This window comes from Miniopterus schreibersii (genome assembly GCF_964146895.1).
Source record: "Miniopterus schreibersii genome assembly, chromosome: 22".
NCBI classification, from domain to species: domain Eukaryota; kingdom Metazoa; phylum Chordata; class Mammalia; order Chiroptera; family Miniopteridae; genus Miniopterus; species Miniopterus schreibersii.
This window is the reverse complement of record NC_138124.1, coordinates 5,690,282-5,711,869: the sequence shown is the minus strand read 5'-3', so window position 1 is coordinate 5,711,869 and position 21,588 is coordinate 5,690,282. Positions and strand designations below refer to the sequence as shown.

General features: G+C 48.1%; 1 protein-coding gene across 2 annotated transcripts in view; it reads right to left on the bottom strand.

The window, feature by feature from the left end:
- TMEM266 (transmembrane protein 266) overlaps window positions 1–21,503 on the bottom strand; it is a 50,501-nt gene extending 28,998 nt beyond the window's left edge. Inside the window, exons 1-3 of one of the 2 annotated variants that reach the window (XM_081124463.1) lie at window positions 21,379–21,503; window positions 6,266–6,397; window positions 4,036–4,224 (exon numbers count right to left, since the gene is read on the bottom strand). Coding sequence is in view for 1 of the 2 variants with exons in the window: in XM_081124462.1 (XP_080980588.1) it covers window positions 4,036–4,224; window positions 6,266–6,303 (227 nt within the window). In the remaining variant the exon portion in view is untranslated. The remainder of the gene's footprint in view (window positions 1–4,035; window positions 4,225–6,265; window positions 6,398–21,378) is intronic. The other variant, XM_081124462.1, reaches the window with a different exon arrangement.
- Window positions 21,504–21,588: the final 85 nt, after the last annotated feature.

Below are 21,588 nucleotides of genomic sequence, written 5' to 3'. Positions count from 1 at the left end.
ATTGCTCTCCCTCCTGCAGGCAGCATCCTCACCCCAGCACCCCGTGGAGTGGTCAAAGGGGCTCTACTGCCACCTAGTGGTGTCTTCGGGTTGTACATCCTGGATGTGAGAGGAGGTGGGGCCCGGAGGGGATAACGCATCTGTGAATTTACTGTCTTCTTAATCAATGAAAAATCTTTGCAGTTCTTGGACTATGGGAAAGAGACTAAACTGTGCTTACAAGGAAAAAAAATGTGATCTAAATGAAACCTTTATTCACTCTTTGAGTTATCAAGAACGCTCCTGGAAGCCTAAGTCTACTAAAAATATACAGAATGCAGGTCACAGGGTCAGCCTGGAGTCCAGGGTAGCTAGCATGCCAGAGGAAGGGGCTGTGTTCACTACAGATCAATCTCTTTGGCATTGAGAAAATGGATTAATAAAGCTCATTTTTAACTTTTTTCTCCTTTGGGGAAACTGATGCAAAGATTTCATAAGGCATGAACTTTCGAACTTTACACTTGCAAGGTCATGGCAGGGACAAACCTGCCTTTTAATCCTGAACCACAAAAGGCTTTTTCTTCTTCTAAAAAGATGCTAAGATTGTACTGATTGAAGTCGGCAGTTTCTGAGGCAAATGGATTTTTTTTTAAGATGACTTTGTGGAGGGGTGTGGAATTAGCTCAGAGGTGGGCCGGCCATGGCTTTGAGTTCTGGTCCAGAGCCTGCTCCTTCCCTGTGGTTCTTCCTCGACTCCACATAGGTCTGGGGGCCAGTCCCTAGCTTTCCCCAAATGGACTGGCTTCCTTTCTCTTCCAATCCTCATCTTAACACGGCCTCACCACCCACCTACTCATTTATTCAAGCCATTCCTTCGTTCATCAATACCTCCTCCGTTCTAGCCTCACAGGAGCTGATCCCCATCCTAAGGGAGCCCCTGGGCCAGTACTGGAGACAGGCTGGGGAAAAGACCAGAGACCCCAGTGTCACAAAGGCCATGGCAGAGGCAGGCCGAGGCTGGGTGGGGTGGGGGACAGAGGACTGTCTGGAGGAGTTGGTCCTTGAGCAAGACAGTATGGGGAGCTTGGTAGGTCCCTCCACTCCTTCCCCTTCACCTCCAGCCTTTGTTTGTTGGCAACACTAAAATTACTTTAGTCTTTATTTAAAAATGTTGCTATATTGGGCCTGTCTTTTTCCAGCCTGACATCTCATAACCACCCCTGTGCCCCACTGTGTCTTCTTCCTTTGGCTGGGAAGTTCAAGGGAATGTCCAACGACATCATCCCCCAGTGACAGCCCTTCTGTCTACTCAGCTTCCCTCCAGGCTTCTCCTGACCTCCCTGGTTAGACCTTTCAGAACCCCAAAATATAAATAATACAAAAGGCTGGATGTCTTTCACTCCTTACTTTACTTTTATATTTTGACAAAGACTATTGTACCTACTCTCTAAGACCCACTGGAGCTCTCTCTCTCTAGGGGGCCACAGAGCTGCCACCGGGCCCTGGCTTTGCCCTGCCTTCCTCACCTCTCGCATGGCTGTGAGGCTCCCTAAGGCAGACTCTGGCCTTCTATGACTCTTCACTTGGGTGACCTCTCGTCTAGCCCAGACCCTGCAAACCAACCAGGCTAAGAGAAGGAAGAACTTCCAGTCTGTGCCATGAGTTAGGCTCCTGCAAACCGAGTGACCCTCCTCTAAAGGTAGACGGCGGGGTCACTCAGAAGCAGTCCTGTGCCTCGGTTTTGGGGTGATGCCCAAAACCAAAGAATAAGGACCAGGCAAAGAGAGCTCTGGTTATGTGAAAACAAAAAGCCAGGACAGTGAACACAACAAGTCAAACTGCATCAGAATGAGAGAATTATGTCGACTGAGATGTGTTCCAGATCTTTCCCAAATTGAAGGCTCAAAAGGCAGCAGGGAAGATCTAGTTCTGGATCGAAGACTATGCATGGAGACTTGGCTCTCTTAGGGGACAATGCAAACATCCAAGCCCATATATAATACTTCCCTTAGCGCGAAAAGGTCTGTTTGACAAGACTTCCACTGAAGCCTTTTGGAGCCCTACAAGAACTGTACATAGTGTTGTTTTGTACTGCTTCAGAAAGGGCCAGGTGGGAAATTTTGGGAACACCCCAGGAGATTCAGCAAGAGCCAAGCAGCCTTGTGAGGAGAGCCTCCCCCCCCCCCCCCCCCCACGCAGTGTGCTTTTGTTTTGCTTTCCTTTCCCCTGGCTTCTGTCCTGGGCCTGCTCTTCCTTCCTCCAGGAAGCCCTCTGGTTGCCAAGTGAGCCCCACAGAGAGCACCTGCAGCGAGGCAAATCCCTTCACCCACTGCTTCCTACCACCCACCAGGAGCAGCTTTCCAGGGCACACCTGGACACCCAAATCAAGTCAAGAGCCTCTCTGCCCTGCGGACCCCTCATTTGTATTCTCCCTGATAGAAGAAACTCTGCAGAGGCCCAATTCAGAAGCAAATGCAATGGTAAGGCTGGGCCTGTCTGCCTTCTTCCATTCTGCTAGGGTGTGGCTTCCACGGTGCAGGACGCCCACAGGCTACAGATGTGGATCTTGCCCCAACCATCATCCTTCAAGGCCTTCTAGATGGGAGAAACTTGGAGGCCAAAGGCATTATGAGGCTGCACTACTGCTTTAGACCACCAGAGTGCAGCGACATCATGACCTGGTACTCTGGGAAGGACCCACCAGCTACATAATATGCAGAGCCCAGAAAAAATGCATGGCACCTCATCAAAAAATTATTCAAAATTTCCAGGTGGCAGCAGCACAGCATCAAACCCAGCAACTGCACAGGCCACACAGACATGAAGCCAGCCCTGGCTTAGAGGTCTCAGGAACTCCAGTCCAGCCTTCAAGCTGGTGGACACCTACCTGGGTGCTGACAGTGCTCAGGGTGGCCCACCACTGCCAGGCATCCCTAACTCTCTCTCTCTCACCTGCTTGCCTCTCCTTTTTCCCCCAATATCCTGCTGAATCTATGCACAACACTTGGAGAAAATTATATTTTCAGAGAAAGCCACTGGGTCACATTTTCGCAGAAGGTGTATGGTTTCACAATTGTTGGACAATTTCTCTCGGGAAAGGGGCAGCCCCCTTGGAAAACAAGCATAAGGGATCCAAGCTCTGAACATTTAACTCTAGTCAACACTTCTCATTAACTTTTAAAATAACCCAGCAACCCTTCATTTTTATACTCAAAGCAGCCAGCATGTTCCAAAATATTTACAGGTCCCTGAGAAAGAAGAGTGGCCCAGAAGTGGCTCCAAAGTTTCTAGTCAATGTTTAAATTTCTGTGTCTTGGAACAGCAAGGTGGGCTGGGGAAAGTCTGACCTGCCGTGTGACCCTAGCACTGTGCCTGCCCTCCTCTGGTCTTCAAACCTGTGCATCTCCTCTGCCCCATCCAGTTCTAACACTACCATTCACCTTCAGAAAGTACATTTGCAAGACAGAGTAGGTAATGAGATATTAACTGGGAACAAAGGCGTCCAATCTGATTGACAAGCTAAGGAGGAGGAGATAGGGGCCACACCTTTGAACCAGAACTTCTTAAGTGTCCTTACTGAAAAGTGGGCAGCAAACTTCCCAAATCACTGCTGCTAAATCCTCAAACATACTCGGCAAGTTACCACATGCAGAGCGCTTCCCCCTGGCCCCCTTTCCTGACCAAGGGGAGTGCAGTCCAAGTCCATTCCTTATGGGCTCTGTGACCTTGGGTGGATCCCTGATCCCTGTGGGTCTCCAGGTTCCCACTGTGCAGAGGGGGGTTGGATGAGCCCTTATGGAGCTCATCAGTCCTTAAATTTTATGATTCACTGACTTGCAAGCCAATGCTATGTAAGAGGCTGTGTCTAGCAACGGCTGGTAATTTCTAAGCCCAAAGCCTTTTTCTGAGGAAACAGTGTCCGAAGACAAAGGGGCCTGGGTGGCCTGATGGGAACATCCGGTCTCTCCCTACTCAGCATATCTAACCTCTGTGTCCCTCCTGGGAGGGGATCATGGAAACCCAGGGAGTTATGCCAGAGACAGTCCCTGCACCTACCCTTCTCTTTGGTAATCTTCATCCAGATTTGACAGGAGCTGCGAGCCTGCCGTGGAGAGGTCGACTGCGGCCAGCGGCAAGTCCCGATAGGCAAAGTTCACCAGCTGCCCAGGAGCAATGCTCTTGGTTTCCTCCTCTACTTGTTGGGAGATGATCTCAACTTCAGAAATTCCTCCTCCTGTGGCAGGCCTGAGTTGTGGAGGAAGGCAACAGGACAGTCATCCCTCACGAGCAAATCACTATGTCCTCCCCAAGAAAAAGAGGGACGATGCATCAGAATGACAAGTCCCTACACCTGGGTGGGGAGCTCTGAATTCTAAAGTTCCTCTTTTCCAACCACCACTGAAATCTAACCAATAATACTCAATGACAGTTATCCAGGAAGTTTAGCCCTAAACCCACCTATTTCTCTTTTGCTTGAATTATCCAGATAATTGAGGAAAAAGTGGAAATTTTATTTGAGCACCACAAGTTAGCTGCCTAAACTACCCGAATTCACCAAGTAATTTCCGATACCCAATTCTCTTTTGTAGGCCTGTTTTAACCTCTGTTTTGCTCCCAGTCGAGCACAGGCAAGAGTGCTCATGGCTGTGTGACATTTACAAAATGACTCAAGGTCCTCAGACAGAACAGCCACAGGATGGGAGGCCTCTGTGTTTCTCAATAATTGAAATAACAGTGTGGATGTTTACGGGGGTATCCCAGCTCCTCCAGATGTTGTCAAAAAAGTAGGTGCTGGGTTGAATTTATTCTTTCCTTTTGAACTAAGGAAACTATAAATTATGAATTCAATACATAGAGTTTTCTGACAGATGGGGTATTCCTGGGTGGCTGGATAAGTTACTGAGGTTAACAATATTCGGCTCTGAGAAGCATGGAATAAGCTACTTCTGCCTTCCTGACTTTCCTGCCCTTTGTCCCCTCCTGCCAGTGGTCACAGTGGCCCAGCTCTATTTCAGGTCACACGTGCATCTCAGCAGGAGATGAAGCCTCCTCTGGGGGGAGTTAAGGTCCCACAGGTCACAGACTGACTATTGAGAGTACACCTGGATCTTGGATAAGAACTGGATGGTGGACAACATGTATTAATGGCTCCATTCTTCACCCTCCCTTTGCCATGTGACTCTGCAGCTCCTCCCATCAAATGAAGAGAACATTTCCAAATCCTTGGGTCTGCGTTCAGTCATGTGACTCGTTTGGGTCAATGGGATATTAATTAGCAGCCATGACACAAGCAGAGGCACAAAAAGGCACTTGTGAATTTCTGTTATGCTGCTGTCCCTGAGATATCCCCATTAGAAGGTGAGCAGCCCAGCTCAGGAGGGATTAGGGACACACGGAGCAGAGTCCACTCTCACCTAGATCAGCTGACAGCCAGGACTGGTAGAGCTGTCTAGCTGGCTACCCCAGACATGAAGGAATGAGCACTTACTGCTGTATTCTACTGAGGTTCTGTAGTTGCCTGTCACATGGCCCTGCTGTGCAACAGCAGGTTCATGCTCCAGGTGACAGCAGCCAGCCCCTAGCTGGACAGGCCAGGGCAGAGCAGTGAAAAAGAAGGAGTGCTATTCTCACCTTGGTATTTCTGCCAGTAAGCTGCAACCACAAAACAACTGACCACTTCGCTAGTGCTTGGTAAGATTAGGTCCACGTCTCATCTCAGGTTTGTGAACCATTCTCCCTGAAGCCTGCTTTCAGAAACCCGGTAATGATTTCTAACTTTCCTTGCAATTCCTGTTTATTAATTCACCTTAAGCACTTCCTAATCTTGCCTTGAGGTTTGCTTTTGAAAGGCTTCCCCCTTGCCTGTGGCCTCCTGCTAAAGAAAATGTGTAGTGGTTGCCTGCATTGGAAGACCCTTGTCTCCTGGGAGACTGATAACAACAGGGTGATTTTTTTGTTGTTTGCTTTTTGTTTTCTTTTAGCAAGAGAAAACACCGAATTTAACAATACATATGTAGTGAACCCCACACACCTGAGAGGGTCAAGCAACTGTTTTGGACTGCAGAATTCCTCTGCTTTTTTGAATTAAAAAAATGAGATGACTTCAGTGAGGCAACTCAGAGAAAAAGCAGATTTTAGCAAGTCATTTTAATGTATGGCTCAAGGACAAAACCACGTGGAACTCCTCCATCACTACAGGGCTGGGGAAGGAGCTACTGTTTACCCACAGTTCTGACTCTGAGTTCCAACTCAGCACCCCCAGGGAGCAGATCCCAGGGCTACTTACTGTGGGTTGCTCATGTTGAGAGACGCAGCCAGAGCCATGGACTTTCTTGGTGTCTAGTGGGGCTCAGCTGTCTTGACGCCTGTCATCAGCATTTCCGAGTGTGAGTTCCACCAGGCGTACACATATGGTACCCTGAAAACAAATAATTGATAGGAATTTATTACACTCAGATGCCAGACCAAGATCATCCTAAGAAGAAGGAGGATTTCCTCAGTACTTTCCTCCGTGGAGCACTTTTCCTCACGTTAATGCTGACCAGATTCCTATGATTATCTCCTGGGGGACAACAGGCAGAATTTCTCTCTTTCTGAGAGAGGAAAAAACAGGTTCAGAGTGGCAAAGTGACTTTTCTGTGTCACATATAGATGGTGGAAGAGCCAGGCTGGATGGACCCCAGGCTTTCTGACTTGTAATCCGCAAGCTCTTTCTATTACACATGCCTAAGAAAGCCAGGTAATTTTATATTTCAGCTTTAGGAATCTCAAGTACAAGGGCTGTCTCAAAAATTGCCTGGTCGGGCGTGGCTCAGCGGTTGCGCGTCGGCCTGGGATCCAGGCAATCAGGGTTCGATTCCCGGTCAGGGCACATGCCCAGGTTGTGGGCTCGATCAATGACTCTCTCATCATTGATGTTTCTATCTCTCTCTCCCTCTCCTCTCCTTTCTCTGAAATCAATAAAGATATGTTTAAAAAAAAAAAAAATCTCATATATTTTTCCTCTCCTCCTCTTTGGGATGGGTCTCTCAGTGAGGACCCAGTCACTAGGCTCCTCACCTTTATTCCCAGAGATCAGCTTTGCTAGCTCTTAAACTGTATATAAATGGAATCATACTGTGTGGAGTATGTGTCTGGATTCTTTAGTTTGACATAATGTCTTTGAGTTTCATCTAGGCGTCTGCATTGATCAGTACTTTGCTCCTTTACGTGGCTGAAGAGCACCAGATTATATGGAAATACCACAGTTTATTTTTTCATTCACTTCTTGTGGAAAATTGAATTGTTTCCAGTTTGGGCTCTTATGAAAAAGCTGTCATGAACATTTCTGTGTAAGTCTGTTTTGGATGTACATTTTCAATTTTAGGTAAATATCTGAGAGTAGAACTGCCAGTTCACAGGATAGGTGTATGTTTAACTTTATAAGATACTCCCCAATAGCTTTTCAGAGTGGCTACGCTGTATTATAATTCCACCAGTCACGTGTGAGAGTTCCAGTCACCAAAAGAAGTCTTTTTAAAATGCAAATCTGTCATACTGTTTCCTACTTAAAACCCATCTATGGCTCTTTCCAGACATGCTCAAATTCCACAGGAAGTGGGCAGAGCCCTCCATTACCTGTGTCCCAACTTCCAGCCCCTCTCCACTCCCTCCCTTCATTCCAGCCACACCAACCTTACTTGCCTTTTCTTTCACAGCCCTTCCCTCCACCCGAATCCCATTTTCTCCCTCATTTGCATAGCAAATGCCTACTCATCTTTTTGGAGGTGTTTGCTGATGACTTCACACCTGCACCCACACCCTTATGAGCTAACTGCTGGATTCTGTGCCCTCCTAATACACTCGGTATAACTCCATTATCATACTCTGCTCCAACCATTAGAGCATATAAGGTTTTCTTCTAACTGACCAGCTCCTGCAAGACACTCTCTCCCTCCCTTCCTCCCACCAGATAGGTCCGATACTGGGACTATGCACAGAATAATGAGTGAAAACTGTCACAGCCCCTGCCACGACGGAGCTTAGGGCAGAGTGGAAAGACAGTCAACTAATTACACCCATAAATGCAGAATTAGAAACTGAGTCAGTGTTCTAAACAAAGGGACTGATGAATCTACCAGGATGTAAAAGAGGATTCTGTCCCAAATGGGGAGAGAAGGGGGCATGAAGGTTTTCCCGAGGAAATGATGCTTGACCTGGGATGTGAAGGAGACAGAGGAAGTAACTAGGTAAAGCATGTTTCCTCCATATAATGGGAGAGAACTTGGGGCTGTTGACAACAGTGAAATGAAGCTGGTGAGTCGAGATCAGAGACCAACGGGCGCCGTGTGAGAGACAAGGGTTGGGCAATGGCCAGATCAGAACCTGCTAAGGATATGGCCACTATCTTGCTTGAGACAGAAAAGCAGAACTGGTAGTGTTGTCTCTGCCCGTCATCCGTCATGGTACCCAACATGCATGGTACCCGACATGCAGGTATTAGTTGAATTGATGAATTTTAGAAGTGTTCGAGAAGTGTGAAGCTGAAGGAGGTTACAAGGGGAGCTGAGAGAAGGGTGTTTCTAAGCAAAGGCGCCACTCAAGTTTGTTGAGGGGAAAAGCCAACAGAGATAAAGAGATTAAACGTGTAAATAAGTTCTTACGTAGATGGGAAGGGATGGAATCAAGAATACAAAGATTGTTAGTTTTGGAAAGGAAGAATAGTTCTTCCTTTGAGATAAGAAAAAAGGGCAGGAAAATGGGAAATGCTCTACAGAAAACCACTGCCTGTTGGGAGAAGCATTATTATGGTCACAAGGTTCAAGGGCCATTTTCCTGAATCTACACGGTGCCATCAGACAGCCACTTGTTATCCACGTACTGTGGATTCTGCCTACAATCACAGAGAACTGGCCTGGTGCTGGAAGTTCTCACTAAGTTTTTACAGTAAAACCTTTCAAAGTATATCATTTTAGGCCCAATTTACAGATACTTTACAATTTACAGAACGTGGGTTCAGGGAAGTTAAGAACCCTGTGAGTAGCTGAGCTGGAATTAGAACCCAAGTGTATCTGACTCCACTGCAAGGAGCCAAGGCAACTTGGCTTCCCTTCTCACTGTTTCAGATGATTTGCTCCAATACAGCTGGGATGTCCATGAGCCCAGGGGGCAGTGAGAGGTGATACAGGCAGTTTCTGCCTATGGGGTGGGATTACTTTGCAAATGTGTCCCCCAAGGTCTCATATGAGTGAATGGAAACTAAGAGGGTGGCTTGGGGAACCAGAATGTGTTACTCTGGCAGAGTACGTTACCCTCTGATTGAGATGGGAGGATCAGAAAGAAATCAACACAGGAATGTGTCACAGGTTAACCTAACTAAGATAAGGTCAGTGGCCTGTCCATAGTTGGTGGCGTGGCAGGAGAGCACTGTGTCCCAACCATGGAGGCCTGCCTTCCTATGGCCAAGACGGCAATGACTTAGGCGGTAACCAGAGTAATTTGGGGTGGAGCAGTCCATAGCAGAGAAGCCTATCCCAACCGGAGAAAAGCAGCCTTTGGAAGAATCACCAGTGTCCATGGGAAGCTACTAAGCTGTGAGGGCCCTGGGCCAGGGGACAGGTGGTGACACCAGCAGGGAACAGAGGCTGTGGGAACCAGCCCCATCTGCAGAGAGCAGTACTGTGGGGTGATCTCAATTACAGGAGGCAGGAGACCCAATGGGTGGGGATTTGTTCCCGGTTTGGAATGATGCCTTCAGGGATCGTACCAGAGGAAATAATTGTGATCACTGCTGCCACCAGACAAGGTATCCCTTGATTATAACCAAGCTTCTTTATGCTTCTTTCAGCTCTTGCACTCATAAACCAGGGCCTCGTAATCTGTGCTATAGCTGATTCACCTTATTTACCACAGTCCAAGACTCTGCAGCCTGGGTACCTTTTCAAATTTCAGGAGATGCAATGGGCTCAACAGTATCTACCCAAATTCATGCAGAACCTCAGAATGTGACTTCATTTGAAAATAAGTCTTTGTGGTGACTGCAGAGGCAAGGGTGGGTGGCAGTGGAAGAGGGTATGGGGGGATAAATGGTGATGGGGGAAAAATACATAAAAAATAGGTCTTTGTAATTATTTAAGATGAGGTCATCCTGGATTAGGGTGGGCCCTAAATCCAATGACAGTGTCCTCATAAGAGGCAGAAGAGGAAAAGGCCACGTGAAGACAGAGGCAGAGATTGATTGGAGTGATGCTGCCAAAAGCATCACCTGGGGCCACCAGAAGAGGTGAGGAAGGGTTCTCCCCTAGAGCCTTTAGGGGGAGTTTGGCCTGCGGACACCTTGATCTTACACCTCTGGCCTCCAGAACTGTGAGAGAATAAATTTCTATTTTTAAAAACTGCCCAGTTTGTGGTACTTTGCTACAGAAGCCCCAGGGAACTTACACAAGGACTGAGATCCTTTTCTCTAAACGGGCATGTCACGCACTCTCTAGCCCCTGAGTTCACCCCCCATATATAAGTGTCAAGAAAAAATATGTGCTGAACAAATACATTCCCAGATTTTAAATGGAGGGGGAAGCATGATGTCCCCTAAGGCAGCAGAGAGGAATCAATGATAACATTAGATAGTATTTGGAAGACTAAGGCTGTTTACCATAAAGGCTCACTGTGCGGCTTTAGCTCAGCAAATTTACTAAGTGTCAGGATATGGCCTTGAGTTTTCTCAATCTCAAGGTTGAGTCAACCTTAGCATGATTAGCTAAATCATGCTAATCAAGCTCACAAGAAATAAAAATTACGCTGCAAATGTATTCACCAGTGCCTGTGTGAGAGAGAGAAAAAGCTTCTCCAAAATGCCAGGGCCCAAGTCAGCACACCAGGGAGCTGCTCAGCAACTGTCAGATATATGGGGTCACTGCAGAGAGTCAGGGCACCACCCAACAAGCAAAGAGGAGAGGACACCATCCCAGCCACAGAGAAGCCCAGAGACCCTCCTTTGCACAACTGCCTGTTTCCAGCACCGCAAGTTCAAGCCAGCCAGTCTGGACAAAATAGAATGTTTTAAGGCATTTAAATTATCTACTATGTTTTGGGATAATTTGTTATGCACCAATAGTAACTATAGCATCCCCACTGAGAAATGTTAGCCATATTGGGATATAATAAGGAATGAAAACATAACAAAAGTTACGCCTAGTTTGATAGTATTTACTTATATATAAAATTGGGGATGGGGGAACAACTGTATGTATCACTAGCTATGGGCCCCAAACTTCCCACTGAGTGTCATCATAGTCAATGAATTCATATCCACGGGAGCACTGAGGTTTTCAAATGCAGACTCAGTTGAAAATGTGGATGCTACCTGTGTGACACAGGCCAATCACGCTACAGATGAACAAGCTGTCACAAAAACTCTGCATCTCTCTACAACTGACACTTGATACCACCACGTAGTTTGACACACACCGAGCTACAGAGCTGCCTACAGTGTATAATTAAGGGTTTCGGATGTGCTAAGGTTTTCTCCTGCCAAATGCCATTCATCTATGCTTGACTTTTCCAACAAGTGTAACCAAAGTACAATTTGTAAAGCAAGTTCACCGTGTGAATTATTGTGCCCTGCTAGTTTAAAGCACTGCATAGCTTAGAGCAGAGAAGTTATTCTGGGATCACTAAACCACAACACCTGGTCCCGTCATTCAGCAGGAAAGGATGCCAGGACCCAGAAGAGTGAAGTGCCTTGTCCAGGGCTACATTCCTAGTCTGTAGAAAAGCTGGGGCTGAACTCCAGGAATCCTGATGCCTTAGTGTGATGCTTCTTTTCAAAACTTGGAATGTTATCTTTGAAAAAGGACAGTAACAGGTACCGTGGTACCTCGGTTTTAAAATGTGATCCGTTCCGGAAGACCAAGTTCTGAAACATTCGAAAACTGAGGGATCCACAGCCAACAGCTGGGCCTCAGGATCTTGCCCTCAGTGGAAGCTGCGTGGCATGTTCAACTTCGAGGGCGCGTTGGAAAACCGAAGCATTTACTTCCAGGTTTACAGTGTTAGTAAACTGAATGTTAGTCCACGGAACTGTTTGAAAACTGAGGTACCACTGTCATCAGTAGAGCCTCTGACGGGGACACCTGGCCCACCTCAGGTCACATATAATTTCCTCCAATGGTAACCAACTAAGATTTCTCCACAAATATTGCTTTTGGAATAATACATGGATTGTCAAAGTATTTTGGACACTTAAACACAACTCCAGCAAAAATACTCCAAGGATGGAGGAGAAAACAAGATGGCGGCGTAGTAACAGCAGTCCCCACCGCCTCCCACAACCACATCAAAATTAAAACTAAAATACAGAACCATCATTCAGAACCTCCCGAAATCTGGCTGAATAGAAGCCCTACAACTAGGGAATTAAAGAAGCATTGAGACTGGTAGGAGGGGCGGAGATGCAGCCAAATCAGGGCTGGATAGCGGAGACTCAGCTGCAGGCCCACACCTGGTGCCGTGGGTTAAACCAGGGAGGGGCATCTCGGCGGTGGAGGTTTCCCAGAGGAGCGAGGGGTCCCAGCCCCACACCAGGCCCCCCAGCCCAGGGTTCCAGGGCCAGGAAGAGAAGTCTCCACAACTTCAGGCTGTGAAAACCAGTGGGGATTGAGGAGAGGGCAGCTGAGGCTGTGGGAGTCCCAGGCTTTCCTCTCAAAGGGCCCGCGCTCAGACTCACTCAGACCGGCTCCCTCTGGGCCCCAGCGCCAGGTAGCAGTTTGAAAGGAACCTGGGACATTTGGGGAGGGACTAACCTGCCTGGAATCAGGCCCAGAGCTGGAGAGGCAGCTTTCTTCCAGACAGAAGCTGGCAGAGACCGTTGCTGCTTTGGCGAGCCCTCTGTGCACAGAGCTGGCAGGCAGGCGCCATATTTGAATCTCCATCAACCTGGCTCACACTTTTCACCTGCCCTGGTGATTCCTGGAGACCCCTCCCCTCCCCACCTGCAGGCTCTTCCAGGCCATGCTTAGGACTTTCCTAAAATCTTTCGAACAAGCAGCAACTGCCCCATACAGCTTGATAAGTGGCCCCAGGCCTGGCACTAGCAGCAGCCTCCATTGGTTCATAGCTTGGCCTCTCCTGGGCACCTCCAAGCCCAGCACAAGTAGCAGCCAACTACGGTTTGCTGTGTAGCTCATGCTGGGTGGCCCTGGGCAAGGCACAGGCAGAGGCTGACTTGGCACCTCCCCGGAGGCCCCAGAGACAGTGCACCTGGTGGTCAGACTCGACCACGCTGGATTACAACCCTACCACATCCACGAGTGACACACTCAAGGGGCGCACTTGGTGAACACCAAAGCTCCACTGAAGTAAATCCTGCTCCATAGGGATGTCTCCAGCACAGCAACTCTTCAGCTGTAGCTGCAGCTGGTCCTCACAGCCAACCGGCCTGGGGGTCAATTCCTCCCAGTGATACCAACAGCAACCAAGGCTCAAGTACAACAGGACAGTGGACACAGCCCACACAGGGGAGCACCTAGAACGCCCAGCTCGGGTGACTGGGGAGGCTGAGCCGCTGGACACTACAGGACACCTACTACACAAAGCCACTCTACAGATTCCAGGAGACACAGCAGCTCTACCTAATACATAGAAGCAAACACCAGGAAGCAGCCAAAATGTGGAGGCAAAGATACATATCACAAAGAAGGGAACAGAAGAAATCTCCAGAAAATGAACTAAATGAAATGGAGCCAAGCAAGCTACTAGATACAGAGTTCAGAATTATGGGTATAAGGATGCTCAAGGATCTTAGTAAGATTATTAAGGAAACTAGTGAGACCATCGATGACATAAAAAAGTACCAATTAGAAATGAAGGGTACACGAACTGAAATGAAGAATAATTTACAGGGAATCAACAGTAGAGGACGCTGAGAATCAAATCAGCAATTTGGAACATAAGGAAACAAAGAACACCCAACCAGAAGAGCAAAAAGAAAAAAGAATCCAGAAATATGAAGAGAGTGTAAGGAGTCTCTGGGACAACTTCAAGCAGCTCAACATGAGCATTATGGGGTGCCAGAAGGGGAAGAAAGAGAGCAGGAAATTGAAAACCTATTTGAAAAAATGATGACAGAAAACTTACTTGGGGAGGGGGTTGGAGCAAGGTGGAGGGGTCAATGCGGGGGGGGAATGGGACATCTGTAACACTTTCAACAATAAAGATAAATTAAAAAAAAAAAGAGAGAGGCAGGGAGGAATTTTCTGTTTCCCTCTTTTCCTCTGCTTTGGCTGACTCATTGGCCTGGGTCCCAGAGTGAGTAAAACTTGAAGAGACCCACAGGGGACATGTACTTTGGCCATAATTAAATCTCTGTTATTTTAAGCCAATAATATATTTGGTATGGTTATAGAGATACAATCTAGTTAATCCTGACTGATAAAAGCCTCAGTTTCCTTATTTATTAAATGGGGATATAAATAGAATCTATCTTTTTAGGATGTTGTGAAGTTTAAAGAAATAATTCGTGTTTAAAAAAAAAATACTCCAAGGATGACTGTTAACAGACCCAGAATGTGCTGTTGGATTCAGATTTGAGACCTCCAGGAGTAAGATGGTCTGGATTTTTGTAACTATTTTAACTGTTTACATCTCCTTATTTCTGATGCAATCTATAACTGATTATAGACACTACATTTTAAAAAAATTAGGCAGTCCCTTGTTTGGTCTTCATTCAACTTCAATGTCCTTTTCACCCAGTAGTGAGGGGAAAGAAGGCTGGATGAGAACCTAGTGGCTGAGGACCAGGCTTGCAACAAGGTCTGAAGAGTTTAAAAACATCTCACATACATCCTCAGAGCTCATTTCATTTGGAGAAACGTCATGAGAACAGAAAAAAAGTACCTTATAAAATCCTAACGGCTTCACAGGTTGGTAGGGTTTCAAACTCCTTTTTAAAAGCATTAAATTACTCCCTGCGCTCCTATTTTTAAAATGATTTCTATATACCTCTCCTCATTCCAAAATTTATTCTGAGGTGGTCAGCTCTCCCTTTGGGGCTGACTCAATTTTCCCATATAAAGCTTATGTGGACTTCAGGACCGGTCAATAACAAGGAGGGAAAAAGGTTTGAACGAGCCAAGAAAAATTACAACATGTGGCAGCTAAAAGATATGAGTTAAATTCCTACTGTGTGTAAAGTATAGTGTTAAATGCTGAGGAGGATATTTTTAAAAGTATAAATCACAGTGGGTGTCCTGAAGTAATTTATTTATAATCTTTCTGAGCGAGACAGGCTCAGTGCCCAAGTGAGGATGTCTTATTACACATCTGTGCTTGGTGTCTTCTGGCAGGAGCAGCTCTCAGCACTTTCCCTCCTCTGGCCAGGAAGGAGGGGCAGGGTAGGAAGGTGTGAAGGTAGTCCAAGAGTGGGGACTGCATGGACAAAGGCACAGAAGTGGGCATGCACTGGGAAGGGTCAGGGTAGTAAGTAAAATAACTAGGAGCTAAGGTTAGGGTTTTTAGCCTCTGGAGGTATCTAAGGGAGTTCCAATGATGAAAGGTGACATTTACGGAGCCCTAATTCTTGACTAGGCACACTGACTTAATCTCCCTCCTGACAGCCCTATGACACAGCTGATGAGGAAACTGAAGCACAGTTAATAAGTCACACGATTAGCAAGTGCTACAGCCAGCATCCAAACCCTGGAGATAGAGCCCCACTCAGCCTCTTCTGCAGAGCGCCTCTCGCCTCTCAATAGCACAGGAAGGATGCTAACAGACACCAGATGCCCTGGGAAGGAGCTGCGACAGGGAGCGTTTCAAGGAGCAGGAGTCAATAGGGTCAGATGTTGCTGAGCTATCGGGAGCGAAATCTGAGAAACAGCCATGGACTTGGGTTTAGGCAATCACAGGTGACCTTCAAGAGTTCCTTTTCAGTAGAAGGGTGGGAACAGGGGTTCCTTGTAGGACATCGAGGAGGCAGTGAGAGGAGAGAGCGCCAAAGGTAGACACTGACAGTGAAAGGACAGGGAGAGATGGGAGAGAAATTCCCAAGCCTTCCTTCTGAGACTATGCCCCAAAGCAATGGAACATCTTCTTTATTCAGGAGATTACAATGATTCTCCCTGTTCTTCTGTTTCGAAGGACAAAATTAACACTTTGTAGTAGTCAAGTTTAACTGAGAATTAGCAAATGTCACAGAAATTATTATTTTTTTAAAACTGCATCAAGTTCAGGTAAAATACAAAGACAACTATTTTAAGGGAAACCGTTATAGGGAAGGTTACTTGATCTTATACACTGCATGGGCTGGACAAAATGGCAATTCTGGAATCAGGGTGGGAGGCTCAGCAAATAGGATGAAATAACTTGCTTCGGACTTGGTTTTTTGAGTTAAGAGAGAGCAGTCAAAAGTATGTGTTATGACTTCCGACCGAAACCCACAGGACAGCTGCCCAGCTGCAGCCTAGACTTCCAAATACCTGGGCTGCAAAGGGCAGAAATGCTGATGAAAATTCTGTTTTAATGAGCTGTGGGAATTCAAGTTATCAGCCCCCGTCCTAGCTACTGAGTAGTTTCTATAACAAATCTGAAGCAGTTTTAGGAAGGTTGTGTTGTTTTGAAGGGGTACTCTCTCCTTGTGGATAATTCAGATTGCCTAGAACAGCAATTAAAGCTGCTAAAAAGAGAGAAGAGGGAGAAGGAGGCCTTCCTGTGGCTGAGAAGCAGTTTCGGGGAGACTTCATCCCATAACCATTAATTCCCTCCAGCATCTAGGTAATAAACTCTAAAGTGTTGTATGAGCCCTAGCCGGGTTTCTCAGTGGTCAGAGCGTTGGCCCGCAGGCTGAAGGAGCCCGGGTTCGATTCCAGCCAAAGGCATGTACAGTGGTACCTCGGTTTTCTAATGTGATCCATTCCAGAAGACCGCCCAAGTTCTGAAACATTTGAAAACCGAGGAATCAACAGCCAACGGCTAGGCCTCAGGATCTTGCCCTCAGTAGAAGCTGCGTGGCATGTTCAACTTCTGGGGCGTGTTGGAAAACCAAGCATTTACTTCCAGGTTTACGGCCTTTGTAAACTGAAATGTTTGCCAACAGAGACATTGGAAAACCAAGGTGCCACTGTACCTTGGTTGCTGGTTCCATCCCCAGCCCAATTGGACTATGTGCAGGAGGCAACCAATTGATGTGTCTCTTTCACATTTATGTTTCTCTCTCTCCCTTCCACTCTCTCTGAAAAGCAATGGGAAAAAAATATCCTCAGGTGAGAATAAAAAAATAAAATAATAAAATAATACTCTGTCTTTTAAAAATAAATAAAGTGCTGTATAAGTCCCACAAATGCCCATCATTTGCTGCAGCTCAAGAACTACTACAAACAGCAGATGAATGAGAGGACCGGAGTCCAGGACGGCTTGGGCCAAAACAATCTCAGGCTGTGATGTAGTTGGTACGCGCTCGGGCACCGAACTCTTACACCCAGGCTTAAACAGGAAAGACACCAACAAGTATTTCATCTCTAAAAATGCAACAGGCTGATGCTGGGTTGCAGTGATTAACCTGCCTGTGTGAGTGTCCACAGATTCCTTTTCCTTTCTAGTGACTCGGACAACTTGGAAAGTTGGTGGCATCTTTGAACTCTTCAAAACATTCTGAACTCCAACAGAGGAGAAGCCACAGGTCTCCTCTCTATCGCAGGGCATCTCCCCACAAACCTTCTGTTGCCTTGTCAAATACCCCAGCCCTCAGGTGACTTTCTTCCCACTCTATAGGGGCTGACTCTACCTGGGAGGTTTCTCTTTCCCCAGTACGGGCTCAACATAAGACAAAGTCTCTTCCGATTCTTGTTCATTTTCCTTGCTGTTCCCCCAAACACACACATAGAAAGCCTTTGCATTTCAGAGGTGTCCCCATTCACTATGGGAAACCGTAATGGCTAACAAAAGCAAAAAGTCTGAGAGGCTGGAAAGATTTAAGGATGCCACAGTGTCTTGTCAGTTGTTTTCCATAACACCAGGGTGCAGGGAGCGAACAAACCAGACAAAATCCCTGTGCCCTGGAGATGTATGACATACATAACTAATTTATGTAGTGTGCTAGGAGGGAGTAGGAATAAAAGCAAAGCAGGGAAGAGGGATAGAAATACCTGTGGGGAGGCCTGTAGTTTTAAAGAAGCAGTCAGAATTTGAGCAAAGCCAAAAGGAGGTGACACTGCAAACCATGCAGGTATCTGCAGGAAAAGCATTCCAGGAAAGGGAACCACTAGTGTGGAGGCTCTGGAGCAGGGGGAACAGCAAGAAGGCCAGTGTGGATGGGCAGAGGCAGCATTGGATGGGAGGCCAGAGAACTATGGGACGAAGCACTCATTGTTCTGCAATTAGAAAGAAAAAGCTCAGAGTCTGAGTTACACTGACCTAGGCTTGAATCTCAGCTCTGCTCCTAACATCATTTACCTCAAGCTCCCCTTTCTTCATCCATAAACAGCTAACCACAAAGGGTAACAGCAGTTGCAAATTGTGAAACTACCTATCATGGGACACAGCTCATGCCGTGTCCCTACCCACCACACAACTGGTTACACCTTCTCTCCTGGTTACACAGCTTCTCTCATCTGGCTCCCACTGTGGTCGAATAAAAGGTGTCTAAAACTATGCCAGTCAAGGGCCTCCAAGAGGTCCGTTACCAAGTGCAAGACGAGAAACTGAAAAACAGTGTGCAACTGTGTGTATAGTATTGTTTGCAAACAGTAACATTTTAGGATCCACATTCCGAATCTGGAGGACTCCACACTAAACTATTCATGTAGATCATGATGAGGAGTAAGATGACCAGATTCTAACCACTGACCTGCTATCTTCTATATTTACATGATATTTGAACATTTTACAATAAGTGCATACTACATTTGCAAGCAGAAATCTCAAGCTAGGCTACTGCTGATGCAGGAGAAGTGATTTCCTGGCCCTCTCCTGTATCAAAACGGGGCAGCTTCCTTTACACCTTGCACTCAAGGCCCACCTTGTGTGATCTAACTTTAGGAACCCTTATGTTTTCTATATGGGAAAACATATAGAAGCTATACTGTTCTGTTGCTTTACTGTCACCAGTTTATCATTAAAAGCTGTAACTTCCACCCTAGCCGGTTTGGCTCAGTGGTTCGAGCCATGGACTGAAGGGTCCTGGATCAATTCTAGCCAAGGCCATGTACCTCAGTTTCAGGCTTGTCCCCAGCCCTAGGCGGGGTCCATACAGGAGGCAACCAATTGATGTCTCTCTCACACATCGGTGTTTCTCCCTCTCTCTCTCCCCCCTTCCACTCTTTCTGAAAAGCAATGGGAAAAATATACTTGGGTGTGGATTAAAAAAAAAAAAAAAGCTGTAACTTCTATGGAATATAATTTTCAAACAATCCCTATACCTTTCTCACAACTATCTCAAATATGTAACCTGACTATAAAAGTTTGTAGCCCCATTGGGTGAATTTTCCACTAACGTCACTACAGCAATTTCTAAGTCTATGAGAACTGCTGGGAAAGTGTAGCAAAATCCAATACCTGCATTGCAATAATGCATTTGCAAAAAAACATTAAATATACATCCATAGTTGAATGCACAAATTCCAAGATTGTCGAATGCACAACCGCTACAAGGGCAGAGAGACTGAAAGAGGGCCCACGGTTAGCATGAATTCCGATGACAGCAACATCGGTCCTATGACTGGCAGTGAGATGTGCAGGGCGAGGCAGGAAGACTGGAGTAGGATTCGTTCTACCTGATGTGTATACGTTTTATCGATTTAAACCCGAAGGGAAGTGACTTTTTTGAACTTAACGGGCTTGTTTGGAAGAGTCAAATGGATGCATTCTTGAACCCCATTTTTTTAAATAGGCTCGGTGCCACCCCCAAAAATTCCACACGGGCCCATTATAAAACAATTCTCTCAGCAGAAAGCCACAAAGGTTGGCATGGAATCAATGAAACAGAAAATCCAAGACTGTGTACCCATGCATCAGCTTGATCTTAATGAGAATGTGGATGGGGTGGCAGCACCAGGGCTAAAGGTGTCTCCCGAGGCCCCCCAAGATGCCCAGCAGTCACATGCACTTGACTCTGCATCTTTATCCTGTCCCTGACTGTGACCTTGGGCAAGTTAGCTGACCTTTCCAAGTCTTAGCTCCTTCAGTAGGTTGTGAGGATGAAATGAGATCACGCTCCTGGAACACATGAGCATTTCAGAAATGCGTCCTTGGGAAAAAAATAAAATAAAATTTAAAAAATAAATAAAATTTTTTAAAAAAGAGAGAGAAATGTGTCCTCACGATGAGACGTGAGCGCTATGACTATATTTGAGAAGCAGTTACAGTCCTGCTGCCGTCTCCCTACATCTCGGGATAACCATTTTCAATCTACGCTTCCAGCTTTTACGATTCTTTTCACGGGAGTATTTCGGGGAAAGATAAAGAAAAGATAACCGGTTACATACACCTCCGTCTCGGGGCCGCTGCTGGGAGCGAGGGGAGAAGCTGGGGAAATGGGTAACATACATCCCGAGGAGAAATCCAGTCGTTGGCTGTGGCGTCCTGAGCGCACGGGGTATAAACAGCCGCGTCCCTTGGATCCGTAACGCGCGCTGCGGCGAGTCGCCGGCGGGTTCACTGAGGGACCAGCCGGAGCCAAGCCCGTCGCCGCCTCGGGGAGAGCGGCCGGGGCGCGGGGCCCGGTTAAGGGGGCTCCTGGGGTCCGCCTTCCAACAGGTGGCGAAACCTGAAGGAGCGGAGCGGGCCGGGCCGGGGACGCTTCTCCAGGCCCCTCGGGCGCAGGGGACCTCAGCGGGGACGTGCCCGAGCGGGACGCAGGAGCCCGCGCCAGGACAGCCGGTCCCCTGCGTGGCGCCCGACCCGCGGGGAGCGCCCACCGGGGCGGGGGGCGGGGGGATTCCCTCCACACGCGCCTGACGACGGAGAGCCGCCCGCCCTGCAGCGGGGTCCCCTCGGCCTCGGGCTGTGGCAACACGCGACATGGCCCACGGAGGCCGAGGACGCGCGAGGCACGGCGGCCGGACCGACCTCGGCGGCTGCAGAAGCAAACAGGGACGCCGGGCGACCGGAGGGTCCCCGGCTGCAGCCCAGCCCCGGGCGGCCGCACGCACTCGGCCCAGGGGGATGAAGGTCAGCGGTCAGCGCGACTCCCGGTCCCCGGCCCCGCGTGAGGAGGCGACCCGGTCCCCGGTCCCCGGTCCTCCGCTCCCCCGGCAACGCGGAAGGAGGCGACCCGGCCCCGGGTGAGGAGGCGACCCGGCCCCCGGTCCCCCGGCACCGCGGGAGGAAGGTGCCCCGTCCCCCCGCCACGCGTGAGGAGGCGACCCGGCCCCCGGTCTCCCGGCACCGCGGGACGAGGCGACCGGGCTCGCCAGCTGAGGGGACACGTACCTGCCGCCGGGCTCCGCGTCGCGCGCTCTGTTGCTGCGGCGGCCGCCACGGCTCGAGTCCCGGGCTCTCCTCAGCGCCTCGCGCCACCGGCTCTCCCGGGCCCGCGCCTGCGCCCTCGCGCCTGCGCCCTGGCCCCGCGCGCCCCCGCACTCCCCCTCCCCCCCGCCCCGGCCCCAGCCCCCGGCGCCCCCGCGTCCGCGCGCGCCCCCG